General features: G+C 40.7%; 1 protein-coding gene across 2 annotated transcripts in view; it reads right to left on the reverse strand.

Annotated features, from left to right (window-relative positions):
- IL1RAPL2 (interleukin 1 receptor accessory protein like 2) overlaps positions 1-23,963 on the reverse strand; it is a 392,772-nt gene that overhangs the window by 187,755 nt on the left and 181,054 nt on the right. For both annotated transcript variants that reach the window (XM_056360133.1, XM_056360132.1), the window contains exon 3: positions 6,814-7,087. In XM_056360133.1, coding sequence (XP_056216108.1) covers positions 6,814-7,087 — 274 coding nt within the window. The remainder of the gene's footprint in view (positions 1-6,813; positions 7,088-23,963) is intronic.

The raw sequence follows: 23,963 nt of genomic DNA on the forward strand, positions 1-23,963 counted from the left end.
AATTAGTGTATCTACTCCTCTACACTTTTTATTAGACAGCATGCAAAACGAAAGTTGCATTCAGGACACCCATCAGACTTGTCTGCATTGCTAAACCTCACCAATATTACTGCCTTGGGGAATAAAACCTGTGGAGCACATCCTTCTTCATGCCGATGCAATGAGGAAAGGCAAGCCCAGTTTGTATGTGGGCAAGTGAGCATGTAAAACAGTGGATAGTTACCATCTCATAGGGTATTACAAGGAAGGCTATCATGAAGAATCCTGAAGTGAATGTCCTTATGCTGATTTGCAATGAGAGCTGTTTGGGTTCTGCAGCTGAGTCCTCTTGGCTGTGTCTTCCCTTAAAGTGCTTGCCAGAAAAGAAGAAATCAACCTCCAGGATCACTTATCAAATACCAATTTAACTCCCTCTGGTTCTGTCACCTTGTACTTCAGGCATGATGGATTTTCTGAGGAAACCCATTTGTCTGTCCACTCACAGGACACGTAGAACATTGCCTACTGACAATGACATGGTACAGTTACAGCTGGCTTGATGCGGGTTTCCACAGGATGGTACCTGGGGGAGCACATTCTCCTCTATTGTTAAGTGGGGAACCGAAGGGAAATGAAAACTTCCTGACACGTTGGAGAGGAGATGGGGAAGGAGGCCTGAACAGCATCTCAGCTGTAGGTCTCCTGCATGCAGAAGCTGTCACTCCACTTTGCAGCCTTTCTCTCCACCACACAAGGTTTGAAGCCCACCGGGGAAGGCACCTCTTTCACAAGCAACCAGTGACAGTGAGCTAAAAAGTTACTGAGGCACAGCAGCACATGGAGCTTTCGCTATGACTGGCTGTAGGGGCTAGAAAGTAATGCCAGTCATTTAAAGGTCTGGGATTTTACTATTAGGAAAACTGAAGGATACACAATGTCTCATTCTTGTGCGTGCTGCTGCAACAGGGGAGTCGCTGGATGCTCTCCAGCCACAGAGCAGCACAGCATTTCTGCTCGAAGCCCTGATGGTTCCTGCAGCTTCTCACCAACAGTAAACACTGGCTTTCAGAAAGACAGGGGATGGATATTTCCTCTTTAAAGCTTTAGAGGGTGGTGAGTGAGCAGAAATATACATATCACCAGGGAAAGGAAACAAATCTTTGTTCTTCTGCAAGTGTAAGTGTTCAAAAGAACAGATAGAACTGATTTCTCTCAATAAAGACAATGTCATCAAAATTATTTGCAGGAGCATCATGAGTTTTTACACAATTTCAGATAGAAAAGTAGAAGCATTCTGATTCCACTTTCTCTTGCATTTTGATAACGCCAAAACCTCAGTAAGTTAAATTTTATTTTATCATGAATCATACTGACTTTATATTGTATCTGCTCTAACAGTGTATTTAAGTATTGAATACTATATATCACAGAGATTTTGTTTATACAGAACCAGTCATTTCTGATGTGGGAAATGTCACACACTTTTAATGCATGACATTTAATGTTAGTGTCATACAGAGCTTGGGAAGCGTATGCCATGCTGAATCCATGCACTTGCTCCAAATGTGAAATTCAGCTGGCTTCTACAGACATGCCTGGGACAGTACAGCCACGAAAGGCGATCACATGCCAGTGTGCAAGTCTGAGAGGTAACTATGAGATAACCTAATCCATCAGCTACTTAGATGTGCTCCTCTTGGACATCTTATGATCAAAGACACTGGCCCACTAGAAAGTATCATCTTTGGATCTTTTCAGAGTAAGTCTATGGGAAAAGAAAGCACTTGCCAGTGAAGCATATGGAAGGAGGTATCCCATGACTAAAATGGAATTACAACACTGTATTCAGAGGGATTTGAGATACAAAATCACCTTTGTCATGAGCAGCTGAGCACTGAATAAAGCCAAAACACCTGAAAATGAAACATTCTGTAATGAGAAGATATTGCCACCAACAGAATGAATGACTGTATTAAAACACATATTGTAAGAAACATGAGAGATGCCTGCAGAGAAAGTGGCCTTACCCCTGCACATTTTTGTGTCACAGTTTAGTCCAGTTTTCCTATTTGGCCTCTGTTTGGACCTGAAAAAACCCTCTTCTTTCCTTTCACTTCAAAGCCAGACTTTCAGGGCACAGAAAAATGGTGCAACTTTTCCTGGGATGATGAGTGCATACCGCAGTCCAGGTTGCAGGCATTTGAAACAAGTTCCTCAGCTCTGCCTCAGACCCACTGAAGTGAGAGCAGAAAGGTTATGCTGCAAATTAAGTTTTACTGGCAGCCCCTCCAGGCTGTCTAAATCTGATTTTGATTTGCTGGTCATGCGCTCCACAGAAATTCAGAAGCTGGAAGGCTTAAAAATCTATTATCGGTCTATTTTATTACTGCTTAGAAAGTAATATCTCAATATTTCACCAGTGGCTCGGCAAAGGCTTGATTCCTCTGTGCATGTCCATAGCAATGCTACTCTCCATTAAGAACTGTGCAGATAGGGACAAAGTAAGGGAAAAAGGATACGCAGATTTCCTAACTTGATTTGTTAGCAGTCCTCTGGCATCAAATGCTGGTATTAAAGATCTGCAGGTTTATTGCCTCATAGGCATTCAAAGCCTTTATTCCTTTGTTATTCTGCATCCTGTACAAAATCTGAGGTTTGGCTCCGTCACCCAGTCTGGCAACAACAAACCTCCACTCCTGCTTTCCCTGCACCCCCTCAAGGCCCAGACTGTCTACCCTCCTGATTCACATTATGGAAATTGAGTCATTTTATTTCACCAACAGTTAATTAACAGCAAAAACGCACTAATGTTTTGCTCTTACTGATCTTGCTTATAAAGCATTTATTCAGTACTTCTTCAGTTTATGTCAAAGCTGGGCCCAGTCTGAGGAAAGGGCTTCAGGAGTGGTCCCTTGCTGAGGGCAAAGGTGCAGCTAAGCTTAGAATCATAGAATCATTTAGGTTGGAAAAGACCTTTAATCTTTGCTGAGTTTTTTTTTTCCCTAGCTCATCTTCTCTTCTTTTACCAGGTTAAAAATATCCAAGTAAGCCCAGTTCTTGTTCCCTCTTCAAAAAACAGAGGCTTTTAACACAGAAAAACAAATGTATTTGTTCAGAGAGCAAAAGCAGTGCATGATATGGCCAATGACTGTCTTATGTAAGCAGAACTTTAGGGCCACCCTATGCATTTAGATCTGTTTTCATTTCCATGTTTGGCTTTGATGTTCTCATCTCTGAATCCTTCAGTGAAGATGCTTCAATCCAGCGTGCTGATGCAAAAATCCCAGAACATCAAACCTCTGTAACAGAAATGCTGACAGCTTGATCTGAAAGTAGCACTGGTGGGTGCTGGAAGATTAATGGCATATCCAGGGCCTGCAGCACATACAGACCTCCAGAACACAGCATTTCCATACTGGGTGGTGAAGTCACAATACAAGTGTCCCAGCATTTATCTGGGAATTGTAAAGAAACATACATCTATCCATTAGTCAGGACCCCTTTTGGTTGTCACTGGATCTTGCTGTAGTAATATCCCTGATTTGGCACAGAAAAGGCATCTAAGAACAAAGCAAATCCATGGAATTCATATGGATTAGATGACACAGCTCAGTTCTGTGTTTTTTTTAAAGTCCCTGCAGAATCAGCACCCCTTAATATGTTACAGCCATGCTTAACACAGGAGAAGAAAAACCACAGTTCCTTTTGCATCCGAATGTCAGTGCAATGTATTGTGAGAAGAGAGAAGTAAGTTTAAACGCAACAATAATTTCTTCCTATTATACACACCACCCCCCCCCCCCCATGGAACAATGTCTAATTGGTTAATAAAGGAGAGACAATATTTAAATTATGGTATCCGACCTCTTCAGCCTGAAGAAGCAATCTCTTTCATTAAGGCTGCTCTAATATTCCTTAATTGTATTCAGTATTACGGGTTCATTTATAAAACAGACATTATGATTATTGAAATGACAACTCTGTACAAGAAAGAACTCACTGACACATTTAATTTTTACCCATCTCCAAATAACTGTCATATTAGCCTATCCTTCACCTGCTCACACCCACCCCTTTTTCAGGCAGCTTCTGAAAAGTTCTTCCCAATTTTTCAAAGATACTTATGCCTCAGTCCTACAAGCACCCATAAGCAACCAGAAAATGCAGCTTCTTGAGAAATGGGGTCTTTTTTAGAATTGTGAAGAACCTTTTCAACAAATAGGAAATCTAGTGAAATGTGCAGTTGCCATTTTTCCCCATACCGTTTTCTTATTTCTCATGTTGTTTTGACTTGGAAAAAAAGAGGTAAGTTGGGGGAGAGTGAATTAGCATAGCTCTCACTATTGCCTGTGACAACCTTTATGTACAACGTGCTAACACCCTTGGTGTTCAATTCCCTTATGTCAGAGAAGATCTTCCCATCCTGAGAATGTGTCCTTCCTTTCAAGCCATAAACTTCTGAGACAGGGACCTCTTGTCCCCACTCAGCCTCAGCCCTGCACCCAAGCATCTCATTCCCTTGCAGCCTTTTGCATAGACAAATACAAGTTTCAGACACAACAGTTCTAAGGCAAGAGACTTCACGTGGTTGAATGCAGCACACCCTAGCCCCTGGGGCACACAAATGTGGGTTTCCATCCTTCGGGCAGCAAAGGGAATTGCACCAGAGCTTCCCACCTCCTTGGTGAGTGGCCCGCAGTTCAGAACGAAATTACTTTTGAATTTCTCTCAGAGAAAGTAAACGAAAACTTCGTTGAGAAAAACTTCAGAAGTTTTACATTTATCTTGAATCAAAAGCATTTTCCTCCCCAGTTTTATTCATTCAGCTACCAAACCAAAACAATCGGTTACGCACACAACCCTAAACTCACTGCTGCACACTGACGGACACAGTCACCTCTTCATTTCCACTGCACTGAGTTTTCTCTACCAGTTTCCATTCAGTCTACAAAAGATGACGTTTGTAGCAGAAATTGTTAATGTTTCTAGGAAATAAAAATATATTCTAGAATTTCTGCTCTTATTTGGGACCTCTTAGTTCTCACAAAGCAGAAGATCCTGGTTAATGACTAAAACGCAAAAATTTGCTTATCCCCCTCCAAAAAAATGGATTAATAAAGCTGAAATTACACAGTTAATGGTGTGGACAGTCTACCACAAAAGTGTGATCATATTTCAGAAGGTTACATCTAGCACAATTTTAATTAAATTGAAATAAATTAATATTGCTATTTCTTCAGCTATTTTAAGCCACCTATGATTTCATAAAAAATAACAACAAGGATACATTACCAAATCTTTGGAAGAAAAAGATAATTCAATAAAGTAAGATATATGATCTTTTATGTGTAACCACTATATATAATATTCTGCACTCCACCATAAATTTGAAAAAAGCAAAAATATCGGTAATTATATAAGAAAGTTCTAGCCAAAGCAGGAAAACTGCATAACTGACAAGGAAGATCTTATTGCTGTGTAATGCCTTCCAAGAAGTATGCCATATAGTTTTTATCTGAAAATGAGGAGAATGCATGAATTATTTAAGAACTTGCCCATTTGTTACCAATACTTTGTCATGTTAATGAGCAGAGAGTTTTGAAATTGCATGCAAAAAATAATACGACCCAGAATTTGATCCAAGATCAGTTCTTCATTGTTCACATAGGATGCAGATTAAAATTTCCAGAGTATTAAACTAGTAACCTGATTATCACAACAGTGACTTCTTATGAAAAAAGTATAGCTCCCTTGAAACATGTAAATCACTATCTTCCCATAACATTTCAAAATTACAAAGTTCACATTACACCAAATCTGTGACAGAGCTGCTAATACAAGAATAACAGACCTAATACTGAGTTTGGCAAATGCAACTGGTATTTAAACTGGATGATGGTCCCCAGTACAAACCACCACGTGCCACAGCACAATCTTTGATTTTAATAGCGCTCTTTAGGATCAGAATCAAGACTTAGCAGAGATGGAGAGACAGACAATTCTGGGCTCTGAACAGTGCTGTTATTTTGCTGCAAATATTTGATAATAAATTCACGAAACTTGTGTATAATTTCAGCATAGAACAGCAGACAAGGATGAAGCAATATTCATTCTCTGAAACGAAATAGTTTAAAACCAAATCATATAATGCATCTGTAAACTTTTCATTTAAAACTGAACCACTTAAGCAATATTTATTCATTCATTCTTGAAGAGTCCTCCTTTTTTATCTTCTCATTTTAGGCATAGAGCTGACATTAACATCCACATGATGGAAATCACAAGCTGCAGCCCATGCTTAATTTAAGGCTCATCCAACAGTTCCAAAATAATTCTGAGACATACATTCCAGTGCCTTACCAAACAAGGTCTGCTTAAACTTATGAGAAATCATAACTGTATATTAAAATAAACATTTCTTCAAAACTAGACAGAACTGTAACTCCCCATGGCCAGCCCCATCAGAATAATTGGAACTGTGTCTAACTCTTGAATAACTCAAAGGATCTGAAAACAGCATTACTTAACCATACTTTATGATTTAAGAGATATCTAGTTTTGAAGGTTTATGGCAAAATGAGAATTTGCAAATGTTGGACTTAAAAAAAAGTGAAAGCACACGTTTAATTACAGCTGTTGCAAGAGGTAACTATAATTACAAGGGAAACAAATTTTGAGACAAAGCATTATGTGACATATATAATCATGAGAATAAAAATAATGAGTATATATTAATGGGAAGAATATCTCAATCCTGAGAGCTAAATCTAAACATTTTTTTTTTTAACCAAGACAATCTATACATTCTTAGTTACATTTTAACACAATACCCACCTTAGAACACATGTGTAGAAACCACTGTCTTGCAACTCAACCGAGTGAAACCATATTGAATCTTCATCCTTGCTCATCCTAACTTCAGAAAATATAATGGGTTCTTCTAAATCTCCTTTGTTTTTGTACCACATAAGCCTAAGACCTGTGCTTTGGGCCATGCTATAATTAGTTCTGATATAGCTGTAGAAAAGGGCACATTTCACTCGGACTGGTTCACCTGCCAAAGCCATGTATGTCTTGAGATCCACTGACCAGTCAATGCAACCATCAACTGAAAGCAAAACAATAATAAAGAAATATTAGATACAGATATATTTTTTCAAGATAGTGAAAGGCAGCTTGTGAAATGCAATGCAATTAATTAAAAGAAAAGAACCTTTGTTTTATAGCAATGTGAAAAACCTGAAGCAGCTATTGGCAAATAAAGGAGTTTATACACCTTTTTTAGTTACATGTAAATGTGAATATGCAGATACTAAATAGAGCGCACTAGGCCTGCTCAACTCCATTTCTTTAGCATATCATTCTTTTAATCCCCAGAACACTAATTCTTTAAAAAATAAACCAAGTGTTTGTTTTAACGTTACCTACTTGTCCCCATAAACTAGTTTTGAATTTTTTTAATTCCTTGTTGGAGGAAAACGTACATTGGCATCTGATCCAAATCTCATCCTTAAAAACTTTTCCATCCACCTCTGCTAATTATGCTATGTAAAAATAAAAAATAAACAACAGATGTGACTTTTATCATTTTCTTTTCCAGGCAGTTCCACACAGCTGCTTTTTTTTTTTTTTCCTACAGCCTACTCAAACTGTAGAGATATGTTTTATATACAACAGGATACAACTACAACATGCTACCTATGCAATCAAGCTTAACACAGGAATTGTACAAATACAAAAAGGCATCCTTTGATGTTCTGTTCAATGAAAAATTTTGAAACAGTTTTCTGATATTCTGCTTTAAAAATGAAGATATGTCAGCCATAATGACATAATAAAACATTACCTCTCCCTACATTTTTTTCTTCCATTATTTTAAATCATCTTAGTTACAGTATAATCCTAGAATATTCACACATATCAGCACGTACCTCCTTCCTCACATATCAGAGACCTTTTAATACAATCCTTTTTATTTCTGGAAAAAATGAAGCCTGAAAGTCAACCAAGATTATAACCAAAGAAAAACACTGCAAAGGCAGATCATCAATAGGCAAATACATTATCTAAAATTAATAGATTTGATTGAATGTGTAATTTTTAGAATTTATTGATCATATCCAGCTACATGTAAGTGGAACATCTTTACTCTTGATGTAGCTCCCTCAAATTCAACCAAGTAAGGTTAAAGGTTCCTCTTCTGCATTTACACTATCAGTTCTCAAACACTTAAGTGTTACACATTCTCATACATTCTTCATCTCATATACATCTTCAATAGTATTCACTCATTAAGTGGTTTTTTTTATTTATTTCCTAAACAAACGTAGTGAGTCAAAATTTCTACATAAGGTGGAATATCAGTCTAGTCCTTTTTTTTCAGTGTTTTTTACTGACTTTAAATTATGTTTACCATTTTTTCAGGCTTCTCTTTAATCCTTCAAAACTAACCCTGATAAATGGAAGGTTTTAATTTTCCCATTATAGTAAATCAGCTTTAATTGCACTGTGACCACATGAACCATGCAACTGAACCATATTTTAAGCCTGTTGCCACTGACTGCTTTCATCCATCTCTAATACATAAACTTCCACGTAACATCTTGTTGTGAAACGAACGTTACTTATAAAACAAACCAACATAGCTCAAGAGAGAAGGGAAACTCATTACTCAAAACTATACTTTTAATGTATCTACTCTCATGACAGCATTGACAGGCGAAGGGAAACCGTCCCATACCCTCACCCCACGTGGTGTGGATCAGACTACCTGCTCCTGCCACCCACCCCCCAGGCCAATGCAAACGCAGCAGCTGGTTGTGCCAACTGACTTCTTACTTCAACAAAAGCCCCAAAACCAAAAACATTCAGCTGAAGTTACGCACACAAAGTTTCAGTTAACTTCAATTTTCATTTCCATTCTCATTTTGCTGAAAACATCCTGATGATTTAAAATGCATTGCTTTTTGCTTTTAGAAGCTCCTGCTAATGACATAAAAGGCCAGTAGCAACTTACTGACTTTCCTTTTCCTCACTGCTGCAGCGTCACTTCTTCCTCTGTGTTCTCCCTCTCATAGCTTAGTGCCACACAAAACAGGACGAGTTTGGATAACCCTTACTTGAAAATCAGGTACTGAAGTATTTGTTCTCAGTGCAAACCCTCCAGGTTTATAACATCCTTCATCCTGACCAAAGCCAGACACTCTCACTCAAACATTCTCTTGCCAGGACCCCGTGAAACACTGCATTCACCTCTTTCTGTGACGGTGTTATACAGGCACCAGCAACTAGCAGCAGAGCTGGGAACAGAACCCAACTCTCCCAGTCCTACAAACCCATCCAATCCACTATGACATTAAAGCCTGGTTCTGCCATTGTAAGCTGCCAAGCAGGTAACAATGTACTCCATACAGAGCTTCCTCACAAAAGCCATGTACTTTTTTTAAGCCCTGCTGTTCAGGCTGATGCGATTTTACAATTAAAGAGCAGCACAGAGCTCGCAGCCGCCTTTTCTCAGCAAGGGATGTGAAAGGCAGTGCTGAGCTCTCCAGGCGGCTCATCCCCGTTCTCCAGGGCACACGGGTACTCTCAAAGGCACCCTTCCTCCTGTGCTTTAGCAAAGTCACAAAAGTCTAAGTAGGAGTGTAAACTGAAATGAATAGGGGTGCCCAGAACTGGAATTTAGATCCAAACTAATTCAGCTGATCTAACTAATTCTGTCAATCTAATCCTGTCATGTCATCTAATGCTTTCAAACCTGTGCTGGTTCAACAAAGTTAAACCACAGTGAAGAATAACTGGCATTCAAGCACACATGGAAAGCTTGTGGGTCAAACAGAAAGGCACCAGTTTTTCATTTATTTCACAGAGCAGAGTCACAATTAGGAAGACTTACGGAGTTACTTACTGACCCAATATGGAAATCCAGCTTTGGAAGCTGAAAACGCCTCTGCTTCCAGTAGAATTTCTCCCACATCCACACCAAACAACTTTTCAAAGTACAGCTCAAACAAACACTGAGCATCCTTCACTGTCATTAGATCTGCCACATCTTCCACTTTCATTTGAAAATTTTTTCTCCTTTCTAGCGTGCACTACTGTACTATTTTATTTTCAAAACTACAACTGCTGGAGTATATAAAGCACAGTGGAGGAAATACATTTGAATGGTCATTTACAACCAGGTCATTAGAGTGCCTAAAAGCCACCTCCAGCTGCCCCCAGTGCAGGGCAAGATGGGCTGGTGCACCGACAGCCATTGCCAGCAAGGCACCGGACACAGTGACCTGACCCCAGCCCAGCACCTGCACCTCAAAAGAAGAAAATGAGATTTACACTAAAGACCTTTTTCCCATTAGCAGTACCCAAATGGAAGAATTTCAGCAGCCGGCAGCAAAGCTGACCCCACCACAGCAGCGCAGCGGAGGGGGAAGGTGCAGGCAGGCTGCCTGCCCATGGCCCCTGCCTGCACCGGCTGCTCCCCTGCAGCAGCTCGCTCCCCGCAGCATGCCAGGAGGTGGTAATTACAGAGAGCAGAGCACACAGGGAACGGAGCAACCGTTCATTATAGGGTTGATGACATCTGCAGAGGGGAGAAGTCTCACAGAGCGCCTTGACTAAATCTTAATTATTGAAGAAAGACTAATCAGACAGGAGACGACTTTTTCCCCTTGGTCTTTTTTTTTTTTTTTTTTTCTTGTTAAATACACAGTCAATAGTGTTTTCTCTTACAAAGCTGCAGAGGCTAAAATCTAGGTCAGGCTCCCCGCACTCACGTGGAAGCTGGAATTTTTCCTCTTGCTGCACTGTCAGTCATTGGAGCGTGAGCATTGTTATATTCATTTGGAGTATTCTCCGAGCTGTCATTACAAATGACTGGAGCTGCTTAGGTGGAGTTTAGCACTCCATTATCCAGAACAAAGTTTGCTGTCATTTTTGTTGGGCTGGCTCTCAATAAGTAATATAATCAGGGTGGTAAGATGAGAAAAACAATGGCATTAGAGAGAGACATCTATTATATAATAAATGTATATACATCTTTTCTCTGCTACCCAATAATCAGCTGATCCTTAATAAGCGCCTGACTGAAAGCCCATTCAAATTAAATCCTATCTATTGTGGGTGTACTTTAGAAACTTTCAATAAAGACAATGATTTGAAATATTTTGTAAAATTTGGAGCATTGACAGGATATGGAGAATATTGTCCCATTTTTAGCCCAGCTTCCTATGGAAAGAGGCTTGCCCATCTATCTGTCAGTCACCCCCCCATCCGGTTGGAATAACTTCTGACCCTATTGACAAAACTCAATCTTTTTTTGTAGAGCACAAAAGTGTTCAGGTACACAAGTGCCCTACATGGCTGCAGGAGAGAGTCCCAATGTGTCCCCCATGGGCAAGGGAACACAGCAGCATTTAAACACAGCGGGGCCCCACTTCCCAGTTATTTATCCAAGCTAATGCAACTTGAGGAGACGGTGAATTAAAAATGAAGGTTTCAAAATTACTAAGCAAATTATAGATTAAGTTGGCTGACAATAAGTTAACCTACTTTTATGTTAGCAAACACCCAAAGTATGCACTGCATCTCCTTCCCCAACATTTCCCGGTAATTTCCCATTATTCTTATTTTAAATAAACCTAGTTGTCTAGGGAGTCTAGATGCATTTTAACATGAACCATAATAATTTATGAGCAATTATAGAAGAGCATGTACATAGTCTCTGAGTAATTTGTCTTTCTGCTTGCTGTCATATAAATAATTTTTTGCATTGCAAATCTGCCTGTAATAATTCTTGTAGGGATCTGTCACCTACAGCAATTTATATGATGGCATTGTTACCCATGTTTGCCTGCCTTGTTACCTGAAAATCTCATTTTAAATTGAAATAAACTACAAATAAAAAATTAAAATACTAGCTAATGTATTACATCTATTGCTCCACAAAGCAAGCAAGGCTTGTGACTGTAAATACAGTCAGACAAAACAAAACAAAACAAAACCCAAAAAAAACCCCACCCCAAAACAAAAAACACCATTCTTCTGATACAGGAGTTCTATTTTTATTTTTATATTACCCATAGAACAGCAGACTAAGAATTTATATTCATCATGCTCAGGGTTTGCAGACATGAAGCAATAATAGATGCACTCCATTAAGGAGGTCCAAGAAAGAATGCCAATTTTTAAAATCTTAAAGGGGTGAAATCAGTTACAGCACATGAATTTTAGGCAACTTGGTATTGTCCAGTCTCAATTCTGGAGAAAAGGGAACACAGCTTACACTTGAGCAGTAATGCCTTTAATAGCTTTGGCTGGATGTGATCTTCACAAAGGGTCAGGGGTTAGATCAGGCTCACCACACATAACTGGTTTCACATCTCTGGCTTTCTGTCTGTGCTATGCTAATTCTGCTAATGGTGTTCGCAGACCCCTTCCAGCATCTCAGCACAGCCCAGTGCTGCCATATGGGACCTGTCTGTGAGCAGAGCCCAGCGTGTGGTCCCCTGCCACCCTGCCGCCTCCCAGAGCTCTTCCTGTTCCTCACACCATGTCGAGCCAAGTCAGGGAGCTGAGCTGCCTAAAAACTGACAGCAAGCATCACCCCCTACCCCTACCCGTGATTCTTTAAATACTCCAGTGTTCAGAGATACATTCGGTGGCCAAAGAACACATTTCAGACAGAAGAGTGTATTGCCACTTTGCGCACTCCTCAGAATCATGGATGTCACCTGCAAAGCAAGGTAACATCTTGCCTGTAGAGCTCCCTCACCTTAGCTGCCCTACCAAACTGCGTGGTCGAAGGCAGACTGTCATAACAAGTAATGAAAAGCCACTCTACCGAAAGACATCTGACCTGGTATCTCTGACAGGAGAGTTAAGTTACCCAGTTCTACACGGAAGAAGGAGCAGGCTACGCTGGCAGTACTTCAGAAGGGAGCGGAGGGTGCCCTTCTCCAGCAGCAAGGGTGTCGATCTCAAACATCAAGCAGGGAGGAAAGCAGAAGGAGGTTCAGGTAAAGAGGAGTCTGTGATGATTCTTTTCTGTGAGTTACAGTTTCACCTTTCTTTGAGTCAAGTGAACACTTTGTTTTTGACTCTGACTATACTCGTATTTCAAACTGCATTTTAGGAAAAAAAATCAAATAGTTGTCCCCTGAGGCATATAGTAAATGAAAAAAAAAATCTACCTGTTAGAGACGAAGACCACTTAGAAAACCACCTTTGACGATTTATCATGATTCAAACTGGGTGAATTTTGCAATGTTTCTCCTACTACCCTGTTAACAACTTTAACTAAATAATTCATTTCTATCACAGAAACATCTAGATTCAGCAATGATCAACCAAGCCTACTTTGCCGTAGAAATACCTCATCTAAGAAAAGGATCGCTCACAGACTTTGCAGTTTCTCTACTGTGATCTCTGTTTTCTGAATGTCTCCTAGCAAGATTCAGACCATTCAACCTTGAACTTTGCTGGTGAAAACGTTTGGGAATTTCAAGACGCATAAAAGTGCAAATATTCCAAAATCCCTAAACCAATTAATGATGAGTGCAAAAAAAATCTTCATTAGGTTTAGCAACATGCAAATATTTCTCAAAATCTGGCTCATAAATAAGAAAAAATGCATTTACTTATCCTTATACACTGGCTGAATTTTTTCCAAATTTTGATCAAAGCTTCAAATTTCTATAAGATGGGCTAAAAGGTTTTTAAGACTTGTGTATGCTTCATTTTTTTGACCAGATTTTCTTATGAGCCACAGCTAAACAACCCAACTCAAATGTCAAATATTCCAGCTGACCACTCATAATTTCCTTTCAGGTCAAGGAAACTGAATGTATACTGCCAGAGGTCCAAATAACAACGGACTGCTCTGTCCTGACTTACATATTTATAGGGAGCTAGAAGCATTTTAGTCTTGTATTGAAAATGCAAAAGAAAGAACATACTAGTAGATCACCAATCTGTAAAATTCTCCAGGGAGAGAAAAAACAGCTTGAACCCTTAACAAATTCTCAGCTTCCAGAGTGATGGCATATTAATGAGGCTGAGACTTAGAAATTATACTTGAAGAACAAAAACTCTAAAGTCGTGTCAGTAGAAGTTACTGGACAGGGACATTTAATCCTGTAGCATTTGCCAGAGCCAGCTTTTCAGGTGACATCTTATCATGGGGATTTTGGGGAACGCTTGCTGATGGAGAGAAGAGCAAATCACAGCTGGCAGGTCAGATTTTGCCGGAGACAGGGAGCTCTGAAACACATTCTGTGATGGACAGGAAATCTCTGGTCTCATTGTACTCTTTGCTGCTTCTTCCAGGTCTGATGATACTGGAGACAGACGGACCTGAATTGAAGACCCTTCCAAAGCTGTGCTCTTTGCTTCAAGCAGATTGCTCTGCTGAGCGCAAAGAAAAAGGAGGGCACTAGAGCAACTGTTTAAAATGCATCATATTTACCCCCAAAATGAGTGTTTGGTGACTTTGATCTTCTAATGACTTCAGTATCTGGCAGGTTTTTAAGGAGTCTGTGTGGAAGTAAGCAGTACAGAAATTGGAACTTACAGAGTGGTTTGGTTTTAAGTATTCAGTGTAATGCCTTGATTCTCCGTGGCTGTCACCACATTAGAAAAAGTAAAAGGCACCTTGAAAATCAACAGCAGTAGAGACAGGACAGCAACAACAAAGAAATCACACTTCATGGCTTTATGCTTTTGTGTATTTTGTGAAGTCCTAGACATGGGTTCAAGCAATGTGCCCCAGCCTGTCCTGCCTTCTCAGCCCCTTCTGCCCTGCCTGGCCCCTGCCCTTCCCAGTGCGGTTCCCTTCCCACACTGGGGCAGGCAGATTTGGAAGAGTTGAGGGGAAAGTTCATTTACAAAGCTCCTGCCTCTGCCCAGCCTGTGCCTTTCCTCCCACAGAAGTAAAGCCAAGGCATTGATCTACAGTGAACAAGTTATCCAAACAACTAAACTTCTCTTCTTGTTCGTGGATTTATAACTGAATCCCCATTTCTTTAGAGTCAGCCACAAAATTACCATCATTAAATCAGCAAATATCCCCTTTTTCCTTATCCCACTAGCAAGGGAATTTTATTTTAAGCAAAAGGTATGTTGGTCTAGATTGGAGTGGCCATATCGGTTACATGACATTACACCTGCTTCTTAGACTGAACAAGTAACAAAACTTTCCTGTTAAATACTAAAATTTAAATTCTATAAACAAACATCTCAGGTACCCAACAACTCACTGCAAACATAGGTATGACCTCAGGACTGTAAACTAGTTTTTCACCCAGCTTTGAAACCCATCTGAACCCAATTTTTTTTTTTCTCATAATGCCCACAAAATCTAGTAAATAAAAAATCCTTCCAGTTTCTAAGCTCCAGAAGGGGGTGGGGGTGGGGGGTGGCATTTGTCTAAAATCTTCCACAATGAATATTGCCATTTTTATTAGCTCTTTGGATTCCTGGGGAAGTCAATGAACGATGGAAAAGCACAGGGATTTGTCACCACCTCTGATACTGTTCTGATGCACAGAACTGCCTTTAGACAAATTAGGCAGAAAACAAGAAGAATCAGTATCTAAAGGAAAGGGAGAATAATAACAGATTTAAGTAATGTGTAAAACAGACTGAAAAAATTTCATTGCATTTGTAAATAAAAAATTTATCTTAAGAAGATTTCGGCTAAGGTGCAACACACTGGAATATGCTTTATACCTGACGGTATATGCAGTTAATATTTTAACCGGTGTTGACTATACATGAGTTCTTTAAGGACACTCTCCGAGATGGTTTTAATATTCTCCAGCCAACCACATTAACCCACGGAGACTGTCACACACTTCTGTTTTCAAGTCTTCAGCACCATGCCAACTTTGGGAACAAAGCTGAATTAATTTCAATAATTGATGAGTCCCTTTTCATTAGTCCCTTTGAATAAAGTTACTGAAGGTAAAGTAAATGGAAACTAGATCCCAGATCAGGTAGTTGCAGCCTCAAGTAATCACACAATTAGGAAACTCTGTATCTACTGCTTGTTATTCCCAGCAGGGAATTGTAGGAAACAGCCGTGAATAATAAGAATTTAAAATTAAAGAGAATGAAACTCTATTAACTTTCTGGTCCCTGTGGGGCAGAGGGACTGGTGTACATTCACAAGATTACTTTATTTTTCATCTGTTATTCAAGCATGTGGACAGTATGAGTTGGATTATCTGCTTTGAGGGGACAGTCCTCTGGAGTGTGGATTAGGTTAGGAGGATGGATTCCCGGTTGAATACGCTGGGCTAAACTTACTTCTTCTGCAGAGGAGAATCCCTGAGTGACACAGGTCTGCTGCAAGGGCTCTTACTGCCTCTCACTTGTAGCAGAGGAAGACTGCTCAACAGAAGAAAGCAAGGAGACCATCAGAAGAGCCTAGGGATAGTATCACACCCCACCACAAGAGGAAAGTAGGACTGTTATTCCTGAGGGTGATCCACATGGTATTTGTGCAAGGTTTAAGCCCTTACGCCCTGGGACACCTCAGCAGGGGCATTTCTCATCGTCCAAATTCCCCATTTACCATGGGCATCTCACACCTGACCGATGGGCCTGCCTCGCCCGCACAGCCAACCATGCCATCGTGCCAGGCTTTGAGCAGGAGCCCAGGTGCCAGAGGCCTCTTCCAGCCTACCTGAGCCCAGTGACTTGGTCCTGCCACCCCCACAGCCCTTGCTGCTCACAGTCCACAGACACATAAGGGGGCCTTTTGCACAAATGCCCATATCTGGGTGCACACACTCTCTACCCTGCTCATTAATCATTTATTTTCTAGCTTAGAAAGATGTGGTCAGTCCATCAGATTACCAAATGCTTTACAGAACTGGTTGCCCATCATAAACACACTAGGTAGAATGAATGTTTTGGGCCTTGGACATTTGCAAACTACTTTATGAACACATTGCAATGCTAAAAAAAAAAAAAAGAGAGAGAGAGAATGCACAACTTTTGATCAGGACATGCTCATAAACAGAAAAAAACAAGTCAAGTTCATCTGAATTTACTTGCAAAAATAACCAGCTTTGGTCATTTGCTTTGTCTTTACACATTTACCTTTGGATATCTAGACATACTTACCATTTTACAATTGCTATGCCATTCCTCCTGTTATCTGGCACAGATAATTTCAGCTGCAATGAGCCAATTACCATTTCCACTTGCATGACAGGTGGACCTCCATTTCAAAAGGTTGTGACCCACACTCTAACCTAGGTTGTAATTCCTCCTCTCATTTTAATTCATTAGCTGCATGTATGCAGCATTATTTAAATAGGAAATTCTCCTGACTGCAGAACACTCTGGATTCCCTTTCAGTAAAATGAACACTCACAAATCAAAACAATATTTGCTTTTATAGGACAACCATGAACAGAAGCATTAGAGGGTTATTTGATTAAAACGTGTCTGTAACTGATGAATTATGAAGTGTTTTCAAAGTGAGATATTTTTAAACAGTAAACATTGTTCTTAAGACTTGTTTCTATTTAAATAAACAAACACAGAGCTATCCTCATTGCAAGCTACTACAATTACATGTAAGGAACAAAAATGAAGGATGATTGAAAAATGAACTATTACAAGAGCTACCTGTGTTACAGACGTGTCTCTCTAGGTAAAGCAGCAAGCGGTAACGCAGGGCTGTGCGCTGTAGCACAGCATTGCACATTTGTTTAGGTTCACCTTTACCATTTACACACACATTTTCTAAAACCTGCCTATCGCAACATCCTGCAGCACTGCATCCACCGGCAGCTCCACGCACCCCAGTAATGTATTTGCAGGACCACACGCACTTTCATCGCTCAAACACAGACTGTGAAAAGAGAGCTACAATGGCAGCCCCCCACCCCGACCCCCCCACCACCCCTGTCTGCCAGATCCCCCAAAATCTCAGCCCGCTTCCAGATCAGTTATGCGTGGCAGCCCTGTCACCAGCACCACGACTCCTCTCGGTCCCCTCTTGGCCTCCCATTCCCAGGGCCTCGCTCCTCCCCGGCCCCAGCGCTGGTGCCAGCCCCTCGGTGGGGGAGAGGGGCCATCACTGGGGCTGCACCTCCCCACATGGGCACATTCCTGGGGACTTCATGAGCTTTCTGGGCATTTTCCCAAGTCTTGGCTCAAGACACCCAGACCAGGGCTGACGGCTGATTGAAACCCCACAGAAACCAGCACCGCTTCAAGCCGTCCAGAGCACCTACTATTTATCTTTAAATAAGAACTGTCATAAAGCAGACAGACCCCAAACCAGCCCAAACAGCCTCTTCCTCAAGCTTCCCTGGAACTTCACAAGCCAGAAAAAAAAAAACTGGCAGTGGGAACATTTCATTTATTAGTAAGCAAAAGCGACTAACTGCAAATACTTCATTACTAATACATTATTTGCTCAGAACGGCACAAAACAAACAAGTCTGTGTTTTATTCATGGGCCTCCTGTCATCCTCGACAGCCCCAACTCACTCTGCAAAACACGCAGCTGCCGTGTGTTTCACCAAGCAGCGCCCAAGAGCGGGACGGGAAGATGGAGAGATGTTGGAGCTCCAGGCTGAGGTCAGGCAAAGATGGGAGCTGGGATCTGGGATGCAGGTGGGGAGCCAGGGAGCCCTTGGCACCTCAGCTCTTTCTTTGGCCATCACCATGTCCTCCACCTGGGACACTGTCCCGCAGCCCCACCATCCATCACCATGTCTTTATTAAATCATCATAGCTCAATGTTAAAGGATGATCCTGAAAAATCATCATAAAAGCCTTCACCTGAGCTACTTGATAAACCAGAAAAATTATCTAACCGGAGTAACACTTTTGATTAATGTCTCTCCACTTGTACTGCCTGGTTACTCAGCATTCAGTAAGCAGTGTAGAGACTGCTCATGTTCTATCCTGCTTCCCTTTCACTCCTCGTTTTTTGACCTAAGCCCCAGCCTTTGTTTACTTTCCCAGCCTCGGGAACTGACTGCCATAACAGCTTGAGGACAAGTGCTTAAGTAGTGTTTTGAAATTACTAATACAACTAAGTGTTGAGGTGACTCCACCTGGATTGGTTTCTGTAGGGATCACCCCAAAGAAAGCCAATATGTTTTCCATTTAGGAAACCATGTTTTAAAATACAGAAAATCAGTACTTAAATTCTTAAACAGAAAAACCTCAAGTGATTAAGGAAGAGAGGACAGAAATCCAAAGCTGGGTAGCTTTTTCTTCCATGTGTCCTCTTCACAGAGAGGGTGCTCGTTTCCAAGCCTGGCTGCAGTTATCTCAATGAGTTTGAGGGGCTCCAGCTGCTCAGTGTCCTGGGGACTCCCTTCCCTGCTTGGCACAGGCAGGCTGTTCCCACTCCTCCAGGCAGGCTTGGGGCGGGCTCCTGGCTCCCAGCTCTGGGCTGGGGGCTCTCCTGCCTCCCTGTCCCCCATCCCTCCTTCATCACCTCTGCTAAATGCAAGTTGAAACCAGAAATGGTGTTCAGTGAGGAAGCTGGGTTTGGGGGGGAGGACTAATTCTGACAGTGTTGTGAGTGGATGCATTCCCGATTAAAAATGTTCTATTTAATTCAACCCCGGCAATTTTATTATTATTGTGACTTTATTATTTTTTCAGCTCACAATGACATGCTTCTCAGTTCAGAGGACAGAGCTGTCATCTGTCCAGCTCTACATCTGAAGGAAGAGGAAAACGACTGTTCCCAGCCTGAGGGGAAAAAGCACACAGGAGGCATGTGACCACAGGCTATGGATTTTGGGCTACAGACAGGGAAGTGAAGTGAGCGGTCTCTGACAGTGTAACACGTGTTCCTGGGGCACAAAAAAAAAGCACTTTGAATCGGCTCTCATCAAGGTTAAAGCAGAATTTGATGGCAACAAATGAGTCATGTTTTCATAAGATACAAGGTCCAGCCTCGGAGGTGTTGATGGTGTTCAGCTCCCACGGGGGTCGGCACGCCCTACACAGCCTCCGCACCCTGCAGCAGTGGGTGCCGATACGACCACATCCCTACAGCAAACCCTCTTTGTGAAAAGGGAGAGAGAATAAAAAAGACTGTGTTAGAACCAGGGGTACGAATCAGATATAGAGGTGTGGATGTCATACAAACTATGCCAAGGGAATCGCTGATAAAGAGAAGTTCTTCAAAGATGAAGACACTTACTGTTGTACTTCTATTAAATATAACAATCACAAACGCAATCGTATTTTTTCATGTGTCACTAGTGAAATAAATGATATTTCACTGTGAGGCTGACAGTGTAAGAAATGCAATTAGAATGATTTGCATATTAAAGACATTATTATGACTTCATTGTAAATATTTCCATCATGATGACTTTGAATAGAATCTTTGCAAACAGAAATATAAATACCCTCATGCCAGATTTCACATAATCTGAAAGCATGCTGTGTCAAGTTGTCAATTTCAAGAATTCTCCTAAGCCATTACAAATCTCATTTTAATCTCTCTAAAGACTCGTCTGATTTTAGGTAATTGAAAATAACCACTGCTTGTAATTTGTTAATTTTGATGTGCAGTAAATAACAGGGTGCCAGAACCCTTCCAGCCAACCACTGTTTAGAAAAGCTGTGCTGAGTTTTCAACCTCCAGACTGCCCAGGGCTGCAAAAACCTCTACAATGCAACTTTTTGCTATTGTTCAATACTGAATAATCCAAAGAACAGCATCAAAATTATGAGAATGGAATTTTTTTTCCTCTTCCCTGGGACTGATCACTGTGTCTTTAGTGAAAAAGATAAGCAAAACCAACCTCATTAATGAGCCACCAACTTGAGATAACAAAAAGCGTCACTAATAGCTCAGTTGCTACTGGACTGCTTCTCTGTGTAGTAGCCTCCTGTTAGAAGAGATGAATCTACTCAGCAGGCATAAAGGACCCTGCACTTCTTTGCCTCTATTTGCATATATTCAAAAAATAGTCTTGGCGCTCTAGAGAGCACAGATAACAAACACACTTGAAGGATGAGAGGAGTGACAGCAGCGTCCCACCAGACCCAAACCAACAGATGTGCAAACACAGGCATGGACAGAGGGGACTCAGGTTACAACTCTGAGTCTCAAGAATACTCACAAACTTTCACTGCACCTACATGTGCATAAATCAAAAAAATATGGTGCTGGAAAGAGTGACTTTCAACCTCTTTTTGCAAACTTTACATTAATTAGGAAAGGATTTCTCAAACGCCCATGCATCTCTAGACTCTGCTGGGAAGACCATTTACTTCTAAATGACAAGCGTAGGCTGCATGCAAAATAATCTGAATTTCTGGTTCTCTAAATTACTGTTAACCCATCATTATTCCTGACTACCTTGGGTTTTTAAATGGAATTACATGTAGCCTGCAGCTTCAAATCTAAATGAAAAATGTATCTCCAATTGAACCTTAGGAAAAAAAAAATGCAAAAGTTAATGAGATTTAAATTAGTAACAGCCAAAACCTTCCCTTAAAGAAAACATTATTGATTTTAAAGAGCTACCTAATGAAAAAGAATGGCGCTCATTTAAGATTTTGCATGAGCTACACTAGAGATTCATTTATAATAATAAATAAGGATGTGCTTTACAGTGCAATGAATCAGCAAAATTTATGTACATATTTTTATGAGTTAACTACACATTCCTTAAGCCTTTAATCACAGTTTTGGGTGAATTGTTTATGGTAGTAAAGAAATTACAGTTTCTAAGGCCCAGACCATCAAAGATAATTAAGTATCCATTCCCTGTAAGAGTTCAACACCTACACTGCTCTGGGGTTTAAATCTATCCTTCATTTGTAAAATGGAAATGGATATTGTTTCCCTTTATCCCTTATTAAAAAATGTTTCTATTTTAAGTTCAAGTAGCTAATTATTGGAAAAATTCTCCTCCTATGAGTGCTCTGCAGTTTTTATACAGTAAGTAACAAAAATGAGTATTGCCAGGAGAGGGTGTATATATATGCATTCTTTGTGAATTCCTTAAATAGGTAGGAAATCTGTCAAGCTGCTGGTTTTCATATATTTTCATTCAAACACAATTTTGTACAATCACAAGATACTTCATCATATCAGTACAATTCAGGAATATAATATTGTAACCCTATAACATTTAAATACGGAACACCGGTGACTGTGCACAGGTAATTATCTGGTTGCATTTCCTCAGCTTACCAAATCCGGTTGTTTTCTCTGAGAACTGCTAGGAAAACAGATGAAGTCCAAGGTCCTCCAAGATAGTTTCAAATGACTTTTAAAACTAAACTGCTCATACAAAAAGTAAGCATAGCTGGACCCAGTCCAAACAGAATTTCATCTCATAATTAATTAATGCTCCAGACAAAACCCGTAGGAACAAAAGGGACATTCAGCTCATTTGCTGAGATACCTGAAAGTGCTAAAACTTTAAAATCCGTAAGTGGTCGCATTCGCTCTATTTCAGTTGCCGAAACACCAAGCTTGCTTGGGGGAACCCCGAGCCCCCAGCCTTGTTCTCCAGCTCCCATCCTGGTGGGTATCTGCTCAGATTCACTGCCTAAGCTGGAGAGCCGCTTGGAAGCACCTCAGTGGGCTGTCACGGTGCTACATACCTGCAGACTGGCCTTCACGTAGTACTGATGACAAAGACCAGTGTTTGACTCCTCACAAACTCTAAAGACAAAATTTCTCCCACATACAGCAAAACCAGGCAGCAAGATAACTACAGCTCTCTCGATAAAGTAAGCAACACAATCTTATGTCTCGAACTAAGCTTGTCCATGTCAGGATAACAAAGAACATGAAAAGATCCCCCATACAGTACCAACAAGTACCACAATCCCACTACAGCACCATTTTTGCAATGCAGTTCACCAATACATCATTTCACAGGGGAGACAGTACTTGTCAAAGTATGTCTGAACTGCTGGACTTCGTTTTTGCTTTGTTAAAGCAAAAGATAGATTTGCAAAGAGATGCATTTATTTTTAATAAAAAAAAAACAAAACCACAATAATTTCACCTGCTGCAAGATTGAGCTTTGAAGAGGTTCTTTAAAGTAACTGAATAAAACTTAATTCATCTGTTTAACAGAACTAAGCATTACACCTGACTAATTGTGAGCTGATTTACAGATCCCTGGCAGACCACCTCCCCTACCTGCCGTTGTCCACCTTAACAAGACTTTGGTCATCTTATTCACATTATCGTTACAATTCAGAACAGTAGTGCAGCTTTGAATCAAATCCTACTGCTGTCCTCCCTTCCCTCTCACAGTTCAAGCCACAAGATGGGTTTTGGTGGTGTATAAAAATGACATTTCCTCAGGTGGGTGTTACCCCAGAGGCTCTGCTGCAGGTACCCACACACACGCTCTCCTGCCCCAAATGGAGACAAACAGCTCCAAGGCAATAGCCGATCCTCAGACACCCCGAAGCAGACACGAGGTTGGGAGACACTCAATCCCAGGGATCAGCCGAATCCCAGGATTCAATTCTGGTTTGAATCAAACCCCCACCAACCACATCCCTTTTAGATGTGGATGCCTCTGCCCCAAATCCTTTGTTCTAACGATCTGCTCTTGCTGCACCAAATTATGTGCTAAAATAGATCTAGCCCAGGGTGCCTTAAGATGGGACTTTCTATTCATTTTGAAAGCGATATGCTTCAGACTTCATGCATTAAAAGAAGAGCTCCCAGAGGCAAGGCAACTCCCAAAGATGTAATCTTTGGGAAGAACTTTCGGTAGAAAGAAGAAAATTGTAATTGAAGTGCGCTAGGCTGGTTTTGCACTTTACCCTTCCCTTTCTTTAATTATAAAGTAAATTAATAATTGTGAGTGTTGTGTTTGTTTTAAACTGTGGCATTCCCTAAGGCATGGCACACAAAAAATGAAACCACAGGAACTGCATCCCTGAATGGATCTTAAGGGAAATAATTCACAAAGTCTACCCTATCATTGCTTGTTTCTCTAAACTATATATTT

This window comes from Falco biarmicus, chromosome 14, assembly GCF_023638135.1.
Source record: "Falco biarmicus isolate bFalBia1 chromosome 14, bFalBia1.pri, whole genome shotgun sequence".
Lineage (NCBI taxonomy): Eukaryota > Metazoa > Chordata > Aves > Falconiformes > Falconidae > Falco > Falco biarmicus.